This window comes from Pipistrellus hanaki, assembly GCF_964339955.1.
Source record: "Pipistrellus hanaki genome assembly, chromosome: 1".
Lineage (NCBI taxonomy): Eukaryota > Metazoa > Chordata > Mammalia > Chiroptera > Vespertilionidae > Pipistrellus > Pipistrellus hanaki.
Genome location: NC_140503.1, coordinates 22905180 through 22922142, shown reverse-complemented (window position 1 = coordinate 22922142; position 16963 = coordinate 22905180). Strand labels below are relative to the sequence as shown.

Genomic DNA, 16963 nt, shown 5'->3' with positions numbered 1-16963 from the left:
GACTAATCCCATCACCTCGGTTATTTGTCTAGGTAACGGCATCTCTCCCCAGTCCTGAAATTTCCGGAGTCCGACCCCAGGAGACAAGGGCAGACACACACTTGGCGGAAGGAAGAACCACTTGGGAAAGGGGATGCGTAGTGTCACATCAATACTGAAGAACTGAATTGAATTCTCGAAGGCGCAGTCCTTCTTACCAACATTTAGATTTTCAACGGTGTAGGCTTCTTCACTCGCCTTCCTGGATCTTGAACCGCTTGCCCCATCCTCACCCCGACCCCCCACCTGCAGGGGTAGCTCCAGACCCGGCGGGTTGGGAGGCAGAGTTTAGCATCTTTCTCTGCCAGTGGCTGTGGCTTGTCTCACCTCAAGGATAACCCAGTTCTGAGGGTGAAGGAACCGCACAGCAGAGCATTACCGATGGGTAGCAAATACTTCTTGGCTGTTGCAGGGCTGTCTTCAGAATGTCTCCTCCCTCCCCCCTCCCCCAACCCCAGGGCCTCCACCTCCCTCCCCAGCCCCTTGCGGAGACCACCCTGGCTGTGATGCCACTGGCATCTGTCCGGCTCAGAAGGCAGCTCTTCCTCTTCACAGAGACAAGCAACAAGGAGGGGCTTTCACTGTCAAGACAGCCTCCAGGCTCTGGGTCTAGAAGTTTCCAGAGAGGCTTCCTCACAGCCCTTGGTTCCTCCGCTGGCTTCAGGGTGAACAGCCTACAGGGGAGGCAGGGGGCTGGGAGAAGACTTCTTAGAAGACAATAGATAGAAAACAGCGGACTACACACAAATAATGGACGGTGGGAACCAGCGAGAGGGCCGCAATGCTGAGTAAATGGGAGAGGGCTTGGCAGGGCTGGGCTGTTCTCCAAACAGAGATCCTTCGGGTTGAAACAAGGTGGGGTGGGCTGGCATGAGGAGACCTGTGTGTGGAAGCCACGCAGACACCTCGCCCTCTTGGTTCCCCGCGTCATGCCCTCTGGTCACTGGCTTTCCTCACAGTCGGTCTGTCTGGATACAAGGGAGTAAGGGGCTCAATCAGCTTTGAACTGGGCTCTGGTTCCACCTCTCCAGCAGCAAGTCACCTGCGGCGACCCGGGGCCCTAGGCTTGGCAGCCGAAGGCCGAGGCTTTTTCTTTGAGCAGTTCCCAGCATAAGTGGCAGCTCCAGCTTCCTACGAGAGACAAGACAGCGTGACCAGCGGCATCTCTCCCCACCCTCAAGCTCCACCCTGGGCCCTCCCTTCTTTTAAGCCCTGTTTTCTTTGGACTTCCACAATGCAGAGACCGAATCCCAGTGCTGAAAGCATGCTGGGGTCTGTAGCTCAGGAGAGCAAATGCTGCTCAGAAAACCGCAAGTGCTCCGAGAGGACCAGCTGGACTGTTGGGAAGACCCTTGCTCCTTGGTCCTGTCTTCTTAACCAGCAGCCCCAGGCCTGAGAAGCTCCGCCTCCCACCACTTCAGCCACGAGTCTGGCAAACATCTCTCCGGGCCTCAAGTTGACATTTCAGGAGGTCAAACTGTGCCTCGGTTTCTTCATCTGTCAAACGGTAGTGGTCGTAACCACCTCGTAGGGTTGTGATGATTCAATGAGACAAGATATGTAAAGCCCTCAGCACAAGGCCAGAACCCTAGTGGGCCCCGATAAGTGGGAGCGGTAGCTGCTGTTGTGATTGTTGACCTCATCACCATTACCTTCTGGGGGCTCAGCCACAGGGGGATTTAGACAGTACATGTGGTAGCCACGGTCACAGTCATCACAGAAGAGGAGCTGGTCCTGGTGGAATACAGGGTAGGTGGTGAGGAGGAAAACGAGACTGAATTATTTAAGGCCAATGTCCTCCCTATTCTACCAGCCTTACTTCTTTTTTGTTTTTGTTGAATTGCCAGCTGAAACTGGCTTTCTTTCTTCTTCTTATTTTTTTTTTTTAATCCTCACCCAAACACATGCTTCTACTGATTTTTATAGAGAGAGGAAGGCAGAGGGAGAGAGAGAAAAACAGCGATGCATGAGTGAAACATTTATCAGTTGTCTCCCATGTGCACCCTAACTGGGGATCAAACCTGACTGGGAATTGAACCCTTGACCCTTATGGTATATAGGACCATGCTCCAACCAATTGAGCCACACCAGCCAGGGCTCCACCAGCCTTATTTCCATAGATCAATCTCCCTGTATGCCCCTTTCCCAAACCTATTTAGAATCTTCATTGTCCCCTGAGCATGCTTTGCCATACCTAGAATGTGCCCTACATCCCCAACTATGGCAAATCCTACCCTTAATTTAGGATTCTGCTCAAATCATACCTCCTCCAAGAAGCCTTTCTTGACTACCACCTTACATGTAAGCTAAAAGGGATTTTTTATTCCTTTGAACTCCCATAGCCAATAACTCTGCCTCTATAAGGGCAAAGAACTAAATTCATACTTTTCTATATTCCCATGATGATTGCCTCGTTCACAAAATATGCTTTAGATGTCTGAAAACTGTACTTCAATTCCTCTGAACCTCACTCTTTCTATCTGTGAAACCCGCAACAACCAGACTTGGTGGGAGCATCCATGACACCTCAGAACCATTTTAGCGTTTCATATGTGAATGTAGGGAAATGCAAATGAAGCCATTTTTCAGCTCCCAAAAACCTCCTCAGGAGCTGGAGGCTGGAGCCCAGGTGAGAACAGGGCCCTCCTGCTGTGGTTCATTTCCAAGGACACAGTATGCACCTGGGCTCCTTCAGGTCCTTCTGCCTGGAGGCTCTCCCAGTCCATGACCCCTTCTCTTCTGGCCCATTCCCTGCCCACTCTTCAAGTTTCAACCCCTTCTTCCCACAGAGGCTTCACTAGTCTATCCCTGCTTGCATCCCCATAGTTCTTTCCCTTAGGACATTGAACTGCCTTGTCCCTGACGTTACAAAGCCCGGTATGTGGTAGACATCTAACTATGCTGTTGAATGGTTCATTTGGAACATGCCTCTTGTCTGTGGGGCCCGTGGGGCAGAACCTTGAATTATTCATCTCTGCATCTCCTTCAGAACTTCCTTGTGCATAGAAGCTCCTCAGTAAAGGTTTGTGATCTGGTCACCCACTCTCCAGCCCTGTTCTATTCAGTGATCTTTGGATCTGCTTTGATAGCTTATATGATGTTTGTAAAATTATGTTTTGTATCAAATCTCACCTGCGCAGAGATCCTGGAAAAAAGTAGATATCGAAGTTGGAAACCCAGGTGAGCAAACAATGAAGAGGGAGAGACCATGAAAGGCCTTTTGTATCATGCCAAGACTTTTCACCCGGGCAATGGGAAGGCTTTTGAAGAGTCAGCAACAGTGGAGTGACATAGTCAGACTTGCAATTTAGAAAGATCTCACTGGCTACTGTGCAAAAATAGTTACCCGGGTGGGGAGAGATTGCTTCTAGAGACCAGAGACCAATTAAAAAGCTGCTGTAGACTTCCAGGTGGGAGATGACGGTGGCCTGAACTAGGGCTGTGTCATGAGGGAAAGCAAAGGGCCTTGCTTCCATCTAAGAGTCACCGACTAGATGTGGAGAATGATAGGGAAGAAATTGAGAATATCTCCTGGGTTATGGCATGGACAGCAAGTCAAATAATATAGCTACCTATTGAGACATGGGCAGAGAAACAGATCTATGGAAGGAAAAAGTAACCTCAGCTATCGATATGTTCTACAGATTTTGTGGGAGGGATGTCCTAGGGGCATGTGGAGGTCAGAAAAGAGGCCTGGGTGTGGAGGTGGATTTGGCAGTCATTTGTGGTTAAACAGCAATGATGGTCCTGGGAGAGGAAGCCTGAAGTGTGTGAGAGAAGAAGTCCTTGAATTCGTGCTCATGGAAAGGTGTTCATGAACTCCTTGAAATTTTATGCACAATTCTGTATACAGAGAGAAATAAATATACATTTTTTTAGGAAAGAGTAGCTTTTGTTGAAAAGCTACTTCTGAAAAATCAAGGACTCATCTAAGGTTCTGAGACAAAGGCCAAGCATAGACGCTTGGAAAGAAAAAATAGAGAGACTAAGAAGCAGTCAGAGAAGTAGAATGAAAGCAGGACAGTGTGGTTTATTCTAAAAGAGTTGCACCAGGGTTGTCAGAGCAGAAGCAAGCTATATGACAACATAATACAGGGGCAATGCGAGGAGAGAGAAGTTAGGACAAAGATGAAAATATAGATAGACTTATCCGAAACAGTATGACCAGTGTCCTAAAGATACTGATAACCCTACTACAGTGCCAACATGAGAAATACAAGAAGGTTGAATGCCCAGATTGAACTCTCCTAAAGAGAAAGCAGGCATCTGTGGGTTTAAATGATTTTTGCATGGGTTGATCACTAACACCATAATCTCTTCTTTCCCATCTATTTTTCAGGATAATTGCCTGTCAAAACCACCAAGAAATTCCAGCTCATGCTAACCCACATGAGAAACACAGTTTAAGGACCTCTTACTCCCAAGTATCCAAGACCCAGGATCCACCTATGGCTACAGTTCCAGAAAATGGAAATCCCATTCTGGGATGTGCAGTATAAATCCCTGACTCTGTGAGAGAAACCCTATTGCCCAAGCAGCCTCACTCCTTGATTCCTCCCCTAAGGCTCTGCCAAGTCAATATCAACAAAAATACCTCAGCATGAACACTATTTGTAAAGCCAAGGACCAGAACCAACCCAAGTGTCCATCGATAAGAGACTGGTTGAATTAACTAATGAAGAACTATGCAGCTGTAGACAGAAAATAAGATTATATTTATGCATTGCTATGTGTTGCATAATCTCCAGGATTTTTAATAAAAGAGCAAGGTGCAGAAAATATGTATATCAGTTGCTATTTTCTAAGATGCATCCATGTTTTTATGAATTCATATGCACATACATATGTTTACCCTAAAACAAAATGGAAAGATAAATCATGCCTTTTTAAATGGTTACCTATAAGTAAAGTGAGAGGACAGTGTAAAAGAGATAGAGATAGAAGCTAGATTTCTTTGAATATAAATTTGATTTGGGAACCAGTAAATATTTTACATAGTCATAAAGCAAAATTCACATTTTAATTATCCCTAAAAACAAAAGAAAAATAAAACAAAGCCATCTGATTATGTATTAGTTGATGACCTAACCAAATAGAAAGAAATTATTCCAAGTGACTTGAAAATAAGTTGATTGTATATCCTTAGTCAAATACATCTTAGGACAAAAATAAGTGAGTGTGTGTGTGTGTGTGTGTGTGTGTGTATTTCTTTTTAGAAATCATATTGTTGTTGATAATAGTGGAATAGAGAATAGAGACTTTTGTTTGTGAATTAAATGGGTGGTATTGAGAAGAAACAATTTTGACAGGGTTGAAAGAAAATATAGATGTAAGATCAATGACATTAAATAAAAACTCATAATTAAGCAGAATAGAAACAGCACCCATAGACTCAGTTAATCCTGTGCATGAATTGGAAGTATCAATGTTAATTTATGGTGCTTTTTATCTTTAAAACAAACAAAACATATTTCCTAGCTCTGTCCATTGAAAATACCCCAAAACTATGAATAATACAGTAAAAATTCAGCACCCTCTAGCATTCATGTTATTTTCTCTAAAGATCATTGCCCACTTAAAAAACACACACACACATAAATCATTGGAGAAATGGCTGATTTCAGGTCTGGAGCTTGAAATTAATAAATACTTTTATATATTGGAAAACAAGAACATTTTCAAACTATTAGAGTCATAAAGACTCAGGGTGCCTGAGTAAAAAAATCTCAGGATCCACCCTAATTACATTCCCATTGGCCAAAGATAGGACAGTTTTAACTGCAATGGATAGAAACAAATTAAATATGTTTAAATCCTTGATTTCATAAAGATAGTATATTTTTTTTTAAAAAAAAACTTTGTTACCTTTGGAAGATGCTAGGAAACATCCTATTATTTTTTATTTTTTATTATGAAATACTTTTAGTCTTAAGGAAATGTTGCAAGAATGGTACAAAGAATTCTTGTACACACTTTATTCGGCTTCCCCTAATGGTAACATCTACATTATTATAGTACAATCATGACAAGCAGGAAATTACTGTAATGACACTACTAACTAATCTGCAGACCTCATTTGAATTTCACCAGTTTTCCCACTTATGACCCTCCCCCCAGGATCCCACAGGGTATTTACTTACCATGTTTTCTTTTTTAAATCGTTTTTTATTTTTCAGTTACAGTTTTACATGTTCTCTGTATCTGAGTTTGTTTGTTCTGCTTATTTGTTTTTTAGATTCAATTGATGATAGATATGTATTCATTGCCATTTTGTTTCTTTTTCTCCTTCTCCTCCTTCTCCTTCTCCTTCTCCTTCTCCTTCTCCTTCTCCTTCTCCTTCTTTTCCTTTTCCTTCTTCTCCTTTTCCTTCTTCTCCTTCTTCTTCTTCTTCTTCTCCTTCTTCTTCTTCTTCTTCTTCTTCTTCTTCTTCTTCTTCTTCTTCTTCTTCTTCTTCTTCTTCACTCCTTCACATTTCTTTCAATACTGGTTTGGTGTTGATGAACTCCATTAGCTTTTTCTTGTCTGGAAACCTCTTTACCTGTCCTTCAATTCTAAATGATAGTTTTGTTGGATAGAACGATCTTGGTTGTGGGTCCCTGCTTTTCATCACTTTGAATATTTCTTGCCAATGCCTCCGGCCTGCAAAGTTTCTGTTAAGAAATCAGCTGACAATCTATGGGAGCTCCCTTGTAAGTAAGTAACTTCTTTTCTCTTGCTGCTTTTAAGATTCTCCCTTTGTCTTTCACCTTTGGTGTTTTAATTATGATGTGTCTTGGTGTGGGCTTCTTTGGGTTCATCTTGTTTGGGACTCTGTGCTTCTTGGACTTGTGTATCTATTTCTTTCATCATATTAGGGAAGTTTTGTGACATTATTTTTTCAAATATGTTTTCAATTTCTTGTCCCCTCTTTTTTCCTCTGGCACATGCATGATGCAAATGTTGGCACATTTGAAGTTTCCCAGAGGCTCCTTACATATCTTCATATTTTTGGATTCTTTTTTTCTTTCTGCTGTTCTGATTGGGTGTTTTTTGCTTCCTTATATTCCAAATCACTGATTTAATTTTCAGTTTTGTCTACTCTACTGTTGATTATCTATAAATTTTTCTTCATTTCAGTTAGTGTTGCCTTCATTTCTGACTGGTTCTTTTTTTTCTGGTTTCTATGACCTTTTGTAAACTGTTGAAGTTCTCACTTAGTTCATTGAGCATCCTTATAACCAGTGTTTTGAACTCTACATCTAGTAGATTATTTGTTTCCATTTTGTTTTAGTTCTTTTTTTTTTTTTTTTTTGGAATTTTGTTCTGTTCTTTTATTTGAGAATGCTTCTCTGTCTCCTCATTTTGGCAGCCTCCTGTGTTTATTTCTATGTATTAGGTAGAGCTGCTACATCTCCCAGGCTTGGCAGAGTGGTCTTATGTAGTAGATGTTCTATAGGGTCCAATGGCAAAGCCTCCCCATTCACCAGAGCTGAGCACTCAATGTGTGCCCTCCCCCACTGTGGAGGATCAGCTGTGCAGTGGCCCACTCCACAGAGCAGGACATACTTCAGTGGGGCTCTGATGCCAGCTGAGTATGCCTCTTGAGTGTGTTGCTTGTGGAGGTGGTTGGGTGGTGTTTTAATGTGGTAGTATGAAGCTTTCTTCTGGGTGCACTGACTCTGGGGCCTCCCTGGAGGTACAGGCCAAGATCAGCCACCACCTGTGTTCTGAGCAGAGCCACCAACATGAGCTACAAAGTGATCTGCTTGTGCTGGGCTTGGAGGTGTCCAAGATAGGCAAAGCTTAGAACCAAGGTTAGCTGCCTTAGCAAGAGGTATAGGCCACACTAAGGCCAGATGCTGCTTGTTTGAGAGATTTTAGGAAAGTCTGAAGCATAAGCCAAGAAAGGCCATTTATATGTAAAAGCCACTGGAAACAGTGTGGGTGGCCTGCAAATTGGGTGGGGCAGGGTCTCAGAGAATCACCAGGGTAGAGAACAATGTGAGCCAGGTTAATGGAGACTCAGATATGGTGCCTTCCTGCTGACTCTGTTGGGGGTAGACTCATCAAAGGAACAATAGCCTCTGTCAGCACTTTTGTCTGTGAGAAAGCTGCCCCTCCAGCTCTCACCCTGATGACAGACAATTCAGTTCCTCCCCATAGGTCCCTGGTGCCTTTCAAGCTGCTGCCCAGCACTGGAGCTCAGAGGGAGTGAGTCCATGTAAGTCCATGTGTGGGCCCTTTAAGAGGAATGCCTGGGACTCACAGACTTCTATCTCACTCAGTCACAGGCCCTGCTGGTTTTTACAGCCAGGATTTATACAGCAGATTTTTTTAATGCATGAGAATTGGCACCCTAACGCCACATTTTTTCAAAGATCAACTGTATTTAGAAACCAATATCTGGGTGCTAGAGGTCCTCACTGCTTCTGGGTTGTCATTGCTTACCCTCTCAGCTGACAGAGTTAGGAAATAAATAAATGTATGTGTACATCCACATGCACAATCTATATTTATTTTTGTATCTATCCATACGGGTATATGCACACAGATAGCTATAGATACATAGGATGTCCCCAAAAATATATACATGTTGAATAATTATAAAAGCAATGTTTATTAAAATTTCATTTAGGAAATTGAGTTATCAGCTGTTAAAGTGTATATAAATTTTTGGGGACACCCTGTATATAAATACACTAGAGACCTGATGCACAACTTCATACATGGGAATGGGGGGTAGTCCCTCAGCCCAGCCTGCACCCTCTCCAATCTGGGACCCCTTGAGGAATGTCTGACCGCCTGTTTAGGCCCAATACCAGTGTATCCCTGCCTGCCTGATTCCCCCTTGCCACTTCTGCCTGCCAGCCTGATCACCCCTAACCACACCCCTGCCAACTTGATTGATGCCTAACTGTTCCCTGACCAGCCCGAGTGTCCCTAACTACCCTCCCCTGCTGGCCTGGTCACCCCTAACTGCCCTCCCTTGCCAGTCTGGTAACCCCTAACTGTCCTCCCCTATAGGCCTGATCATTCCCAACTGCCCTCCCCGGCTGGCCCAGTCATCTCTAACTGCCCTCCCCTGCAGGCCTGGTTCCCGCCCAACTGCCCTCCCCTGCAGGCCTGGTCTCCCCCAACTGCCCTCCTCTGCTGGCCTGGTCCCCCCCAACTTCCCTCTCTTGCTGGCCTGGTCTCCCCCAACTGCCCTCCTCTGCAGGCCATCTTGTGGCAACCATCTTGTGTCCACATGGGGGCAGCTATCTTTGACCACATGGGAGCAGCCATCTTGTGTGTTAGAGTGATGGTCAATTTGCATATTACTCTTTTATTATATAGGATATACAATATATTATATTAAAATCATAAATTCCCACTAATACCTCCTATTCCAACCCAAAACCATGTAAATATTTAAAAAAAGATCTGAATATTTTTTCTAGGACATTGAGAAACTTGACTCTCGTTGTTCACTATATATATAGTTATTAGTTCAGACCTGTGTACATGTAGTTTCAGAATTACTAACTTGCATGCCTGTAATAAACAAATATAGCCACTACAGTAAAAAATTTGTATAATTATTTCTCTTTAGCTCTAAAATACAGAAATACTACTTTCCAAAGTTACTTAAATTAGTTCTTCCCTACCCCACACTTCAGTATAGTTATGTTATATATATATATATATATATATATATATATATATATATATACACATATATATATGTATATATGTATATGTATGTGTGTATATATATATATATATATATATATATATATATTAGTAGCCCTGAGCACGAATCTGTGCACCAGTAGCTCGCTGCCACCCTCCAGTAGCTCCCTCGGCCCCCCTTTTACCCGCCCCCCCCGCATCCCCCTCATAGCTTGCTGTCCTGCCCACTCCTGTAGCTCTCTGCCACCCGCTTGTAGCTCATTGCCCCACCCTTCTGCTGATCCATGATCCGGTCGTTACATGGTCAATCATATGCTTCACAGCATAACGACCATTTGCATGTTACATCTTTATTATATAGGATATACATATGCCTAAGCAACCATTACAACTGAATGACCAGAACGACAACTATGACATGCACACTGGGGGCTATGACACACACTGACCATCAGGGGCAGACGCTCAAAGCAGGAGCTGCCCCCTGGTGTCAGTGCGCTCCCACAGCCAACCTCCTGTGGCTAGCCAACCTCCTGCAGTTCCCCTCCCCCACTCCTGCATGAATTTGTGCACTGGGCCCCTAGTCTATTTATACTACAGTTAGGGTAATTTGTTACTGCTCATATTCCACTTTCGGTTCCCCCATGTTCTGGTTGTTTTTCAGTATTTATCTATTGTAGGTATGTGAAACAACACCCTGGTTCTAAGACTCAGAGCTATACAAAAAGGCATTCTCACAGAAGTATCATCCTCCTTATCCACACTATCCTATCCTCATTTTCCCATTCTTTCTACCCAATTCCCACTCACTCCTATAGATAACCAATCTCTTTAATGTCTTGTTTATCCATCCTGTATTTCTTTTACACAGTGAACAGATATATGTATATTTTCTCATGCTTTTCTTACAAGAATGGTAGCATACTAAACATTTTTAATTTATTCTTTTTTTTCATTAAAAATATGTTCTGGAAATCACTCCATATAAATTCACAAAAATCTGCCTCATTTTTTTAACAGCTGCATAGACTCCATTATATGGCTATACCATCATTATTCAACCATTCTACGAATGAGCAATATTTTCAAGTATAAACAATCAAACATGAATAACTTTATGCACATGTATTTGCATAGTGCTGTATCTTTAGGATATATAGTGATTATTGTTGGGGTAGATTCCTATAGGTGAAACTGCTAAAGCAATATGTAAGTGCACAGTAGCTGTGTTAGGTATTATTAAATTTCCCTTCAAAAGGGTTGTACCATTTCGTATTCCCACTGACAATGTATGAAGGTGCTTTTTCAATTTTATAGGAAAGAAATAGAATCTCCATTTAGTTTTAACTTGAATTTCTTTATAAGTACATTTGAACTTTATTTTCCAAGTTTGGGAGGTCATTTACATATCTTTTGTGAATTATTTATACATCTTTTTACCATTCTCTATCAGGTTTCTTATCCCTTGTCCCTCAATTTTTAAGAGTTATTTATATATTGATGATACTAGCCTTCTATCTGTAGTAAATGCTGCAAATTTTCTCCCAGTTTGTACATTGTCCTTTTAGTTTATTGCATTTTTTACTATGCAAATATTGTAGTCAAGTGTTTTTTTTTTTTAATATTTTCTCTTATTGCTTCTGAATTTTGAGTCACAGAAAGTATTTCCCTATATATAGGTTAAAAATGAATTTACCCATGTTTCCTTCTAGTAATATGTTTTATTTTTTATATTTAGACTAGAGGCTCAGTGCACGATACTTGTGCATGGAAGGCAGGGAGTCCCTCAGCCCAGCCTGCACTCTCTTACAAACTGGAACCCCTTGGGGGATGTCTGACTGCCAGTTTAGGCCTGATCACACAGGGATCCCTGTGGGATCGGGTCTAAAATGGCAGTTGGATATCCTTTTCACAATCCGGGACCACTACCTCCTAACCACTCACCTGCCTGTCTGCCTCATCGCCCCTAACCACTCTGCCTGCCTCCTCATCACCCCTAACCTGCCTGCCTTGTCGCCCCTAACAACTTGCCTGCCGCCTGATCATCCCTAACCACTTGCCTGCCTGCCTGATTGCCCCTAACTGCTTGCCTGCCTGCCTGATTGCCCCTAACCGCCTCTGCCTCAGCCCCCCCTGTGGCGGCTTCGTCTGAAAGGATGTTCAGCTGTCCAGTCTAATTAGCATATTACACTTTTATAGTGTAATATGCTAATATCTATTATTATAGATACTACCCAGTCCATTTGGAGATTGTTCTCATGTATTATGTGGATGTAATTTTACCTTTCTGCAAATGGTTATTCTATTGGCCCCACACCATTTATGGAAATGTCCATCTTTGAGTCAGTAATTTTAGATGGACCCTTTATCCTATACTAAATGTTCAGATGTAGTTGGATCAATTTATGGGTTTTCTATCCTATTCCATTGTTCTATTTGTCTGTATTATTTTAATTATACAGGCTTTTCAGTATGTTTTAACATCTCATAGGGCTAGTCTCCCCTCAAAATTTTTTTTCAGTGTTTTCTTTGCTATTCTTGTATGTTTCTTTCCATACGAACTTCAGTATCAACTTGTCTAGTTCCATTAAAAAAAAAACACACACAATCTGGTGTTTTTATTGGACTTGAATTAAATTTGTAAATTAGCTTAGGAAGAACTGACATCTTTATAATGTTGACTCATTCTATCTAAAATCACACAATGTCTTTTCATTTGTACAAGATTACTACTGTATCTTTTCAAATGTGTTTTAAAATTTTCTTCATATGTTTTACACATTTACTATTAACCTTATTTTTACGTATTTTTCTTTGTTGCTATTATAAGTAGAGTTTCTCTACTATTTTGTCCTCTAACTTAATTATTTGCTATTATTTGTGCCTATGAAGGCTATTAATTTTTGCATGGTAATTTTATATCTTGCTACTTTTAATATTTGAATTAGCATTATCATTCATTTTCTTGGATTTTTTCCAGATATACTATTATAGCTATGAAATAGAATTTAACTAAAAAGAAAAAAATTGAATTTTACTACTTTGTTACCAACTTATGCTTCTAGTTGGTCTCTCCTGTCTAACTGCCTTAGCTAATATCTCTAAATGTAGAGATAATGGGCATCCTTATCTCTTTCCTGATCTTAGTAGAAATGCCTTGTGTTTCCCCATAAGTAAGATAATGGCTTTCATTCTAAGGTATAAAAAAAAATTAAAAAAAATTAAAAAATTAAAAAAAAAAGTTTATCATATTTAGAAAGTATCCTACAATTTCTATTTTCTTAAGTGTTTTCTTCATGAATAGACATTGAACCCACCGTTATATTTAAAAACTAATAAGAAAGGGAAAGAATTAAGTATTTATTCTGCCTTTTTAATATACTCTATTCCTGAGGTAACCAAGACCCTGTGGTACAAGGGTCTCAAGTGTTCTGGGGTCAAAGGGAAAAGGGAAGGTCCTGACTGACCCTTCCTCCAGGAGCCCCATTACAAGAGTCCAGCTTTCCTCTTCTTCCCTTGAAGGACTCCCAGCCCCATGGACTTCTACCTCCTGGTGGAAGCCCCAACTCACATCATTCTCCGAGGTCCCACAGAGGATGCAGGATTTGCACTCTATGCACTGCCACTTGTAGGTCTTGACAGCCTCAGTCATGTTCAGGGTGAACTGCAGGCAGGTCGGGTGACCTAAAGGAAGCGGAAATGGCAGCGTTAGAGCCAGAGGGTCTGACTTGTCACCCCTCAACACCACTAACTGAAAACACATTTATGCCCAACTTGGAGAGAGGGTGAGGGGAGCATATGTTGGGAAACAAACTAGGAACCCAGATGGCACCCTCCCCACACTACCCACAATTACATCATCAGATCAAGGCCTAAAGAGAGAGACGGGCATTAACCTTTCCACCAGGGATCAATACCATCCAAATCCTCTTGCCCTGAGAGCACATTCCCCTAGAGGTGTAGCCAGTTATAAGGACAGAAAATGGAGATCAGAGAGAACAGAAAGGACACTGCATAGCACACGGCACAAGTTTGCAACTGTGAGAGTCACGCACCCATCTCCCGGCCTCAGCATCAACCATGGCAAGAGCGACACACAAAAGCTATTTGTAATTGGGCCTTCTGATCCACAAAGGTGTTCACACTGCCTCAGGGCACAGGAGAGGGGGTGGTGAGGATTCTAGGGACAGAGCTCAGGTGCTCTGCGAGGCTTTGCACTGTTATCCGAAGCATCCTTGCCCATGCTGGGAGATCAGTGGGAGTCCACACCTGCGCAATACCAGGGGTCATAGGGGGCCGTGGCCTAGCAGGGAGGGCCAAGAAATGCAGCATCACAGCAAAGGGTACATAATGGCCAGGTCTATCCTAAAAGGACTGGTCGCTGGCTCTAACTCTTTCCTCCATCCAGAGTATCACATTAACCAAGCCAATCGCAGGACCAGAGAGAGGCATTAAGCTATCACCTTAGAGCCCACAGCCTCAATGGACCAATTCTGAGGCTTGGCCTGCAGAACTAGACTCTGTTGTCAGCCACAGCTCACCCAAAAGAGACACTCGGGCAGTGAGAGGACAGATCTGAGCCACAGCATGTGAAGACCTTTGACCTTCTATTTGGCAGGGAAAGGAAACTTAGATGATGCTCTCGGGTTTCCCAATGCTGTCAGTCGGCCCAGAGCACTCAGGGCAAAGCCCATTACTGACTCTATCACAAAAGAACTGACAGCGTTGCCTACTGCTGGGGTTTCATCCTTCTCCAAAGCTCCAATGCTGCCCAACCCACCATATAGGGTGTTGTGTTGCCTCTCTTATGTGAGTTACTATGTACTTCTAAAAGGGGGCACTAGGGACCAAGGGTGGGGGTGCTGATTAGAGCGACTTTCACCAACCCAGTGCCCTCCACAGGTGGTCAGGACCCCCTGTGGTATTGCCACCCCTTGGCAAAGCCATCCCAGGAGGAGGCTCCCATTTCCTCCTTTCCACATCCTCCAAGCTAGTGACATAAGGGTCATTTGGGGCACACACTGTCTATTCAGTCAATGTAAGGACCCTTCAAATTTAGGGCACCACAAATACAAATCACACTGTCATCTCTGAGGGAGTTAGAGTGGGGGGTGCAAATAACTCATTGATTGGGGACGTGGGTGCCACTTAGCAAAGAGCAGGTAAAAGTACCAAGGCGAAGGCTGATCTAAAAGCTTTTTAAGGACTTCTCAGGAGCCATCCAGCTTAGAGACTCCCACGCTCTAGACTAATAACCCTCTCAAAGTGACACTTTGGCAGTGACCCTGAAGGGAAAGAAGCCTGGCATTAAAAGCCTAGGTGAACATCCAGTTGATAAAGCATCTCAAAGATCTATTTAAGAACAGTGGCAGAAACCAGTTTGGCTCAGTGGATAGAGCATCGGCCTGCGGACTGAGGGGTCCCGGGTTCAATTCCGGTCAAGGGCATGTACCTTGGTTGCGGGCACATCCCCAGTAAGGGGTGTGCAAGAGGCAGCTGATCGATGACTCTCTCATAGATGTTTCTAGCTCTCTATCTCTCTCCCTTCCTCTCTGTGAAAAATCAATAAAATATATATTTTTTTAAAAAACAGTGGCCAGGGTCATTCCTATTCCAGTCTCTCAGAGAGAACATCAGGATTGGAATAGGAAAGAAAATACCAGTTTGAGATTCTGAATGGTAAGGGCCACACATGCCCAGGGTCTCAGACAGGGCACCCTTGGGAAGGTTACAGATGGGTTTGTAGAGCAGGTAACTATACAAGCAAGTTGGCTCTGCCCAGTTCCATGGGCTCGGGCCACACCCCAACCAGAACCAGCCAGGTTATAATAATCATTCATGAACTTGTTCATGAATGACTATTTATTGGGCACCTGTTAAGCCAGCCATTGCACTAGACAGAACAGATTCAGTGGTGGGCAAGATACCCCCAACACCTCTCATTAGAGAGAACTCAAATTAATGCACTATGCTCGTATCTGTTTGTTTACAACTGTGTGATAAGTGCCATGAAGGAAAACCATAATTGGCAATGAAAACAAGCCAGAGGAGAGCCTAACCTAGTCCGAGATGCCAAGGAAACCTTTCCTGAGAGGCGAGGCGTTAGCTGCATGGAGAGGGGGGCGTTCTGGGTGGAGAGCAGCAGGTGTGGAGGCCTGAGCAGTGGTGGCGCTTGGCGAATTGAGCGAAAGAAAGGCTAGTGAGCAGAGGCTTGGTGAGCAAGCGGAGAAAGGCAGGAGGCGGCTGGCAAGGTTGCTGGAGCCAGATTACACGGGCATTTGCATCCCTTATTTAAGGATTTGGGGCTTTAAAATCATTAAAGAGTTTGAAGGAAGGCACAGACTGGATCACATTGTGTTTCAAAGGAACGTACTTTAGCAAGAGAGATCCTTGGGGTGATGGAGCAGTTCTGAATATTGATTGTGGTGGTGATTACTTATATGGTAAGATTGCAGAGAATTATGCATATACACACATAAATACACAGTGTGTGTGCATGTAAAACCAATAAAAGATGAATAAGATCTGCAATTGCATTGATGTCAATTGATTATTTTTTAAATATATATTTTTTTATTGATTTCAGAAAGGAGAGAGAGAGAGAGAGAGAGAGAGAGAGAGAGAGAGAGAGAGAGAGAGAGAGAGAGGAACATCAATAATAAGAGAGAATCATTGATTGGCTGCCTCCTGCACTAGGGGATGGAGCCCACAATCCAGACAGGTGCCCTGACCAGGAATTGAACCATGACCTCCAGATTCATAGCTCCACGCTCAAACACTGATCCACACCAGCCGGGCTCAATTGACTGGTTTTGATATTGAACTATAATTATGTAAGATGTTACCAGTGCAGGAAACTAGTTGAAGGGTGCATGTGACCTCTCTGTAATATACTTAGTAACTTTCTATGATGCTATAATTATTTCAAAATAAGAAGTTGAAAAGATCTTTTTGGATAAGGAAAACACAAATAAAAACTAAAATCATCAGGAAGGAAGGATAGAAGGAAGGAAGAAGGAAGGAAAGAAGGGAGGAAGGGAGGAAGAAAGGGAGGGAGGTAGGGAGGAGGAACTGCTAAGGAGAGAATTTGAGAGGGTTGGGGAATGAAGAGGGCAGGAAAATGGGGGGTGAGGAGGGATAGTGTAGAGATGGAAGAATTGTTGACAGGAAATTAGTTTGGAAGCTGATGCAGAGACACGGGATGATTAAACTAAGGTGGGGATTTGAGAAATATTAAAGATATAATTGACAGGACTTAACTATTGTTTGAACT

General features: G+C 42.9%; 1 protein-coding gene across 2 annotated transcripts in view; it reads right to left on the bottom strand.

Annotated features, from left to right (window-relative positions):
• Nucleotides 1-544: 544 nt before the first annotated feature.
• DPF3 (double PHD fingers 3) overlaps nucleotides 545-16963 on the bottom strand; it is a 250785-nt gene continuing 234366 nt past the window's right edge. Inside the window, exons 9-11 of one of the 2 annotated variants that reach the window (XM_084893529.1) lie at nucleotides 13262-13374; nucleotides 1692-1773; nucleotides 545-1170 (exon numbers count right to left, since the gene is read on the bottom strand). In XM_084893529.1, coding sequence (XP_084749655.1) covers nucleotides 1100-1170; nucleotides 1692-1773; nucleotides 13262-13374 — 266 coding nt within the window. In that variant the 3' untranslated portion in view covers nucleotides 545-1099. Of the gene's footprint in view, nucleotides 1171-1691; nucleotides 1774-13260; nucleotides 13375-16963 lie in introns of those variants that run through there. The other variant, XR_014795854.1, reaches the window with a different exon arrangement.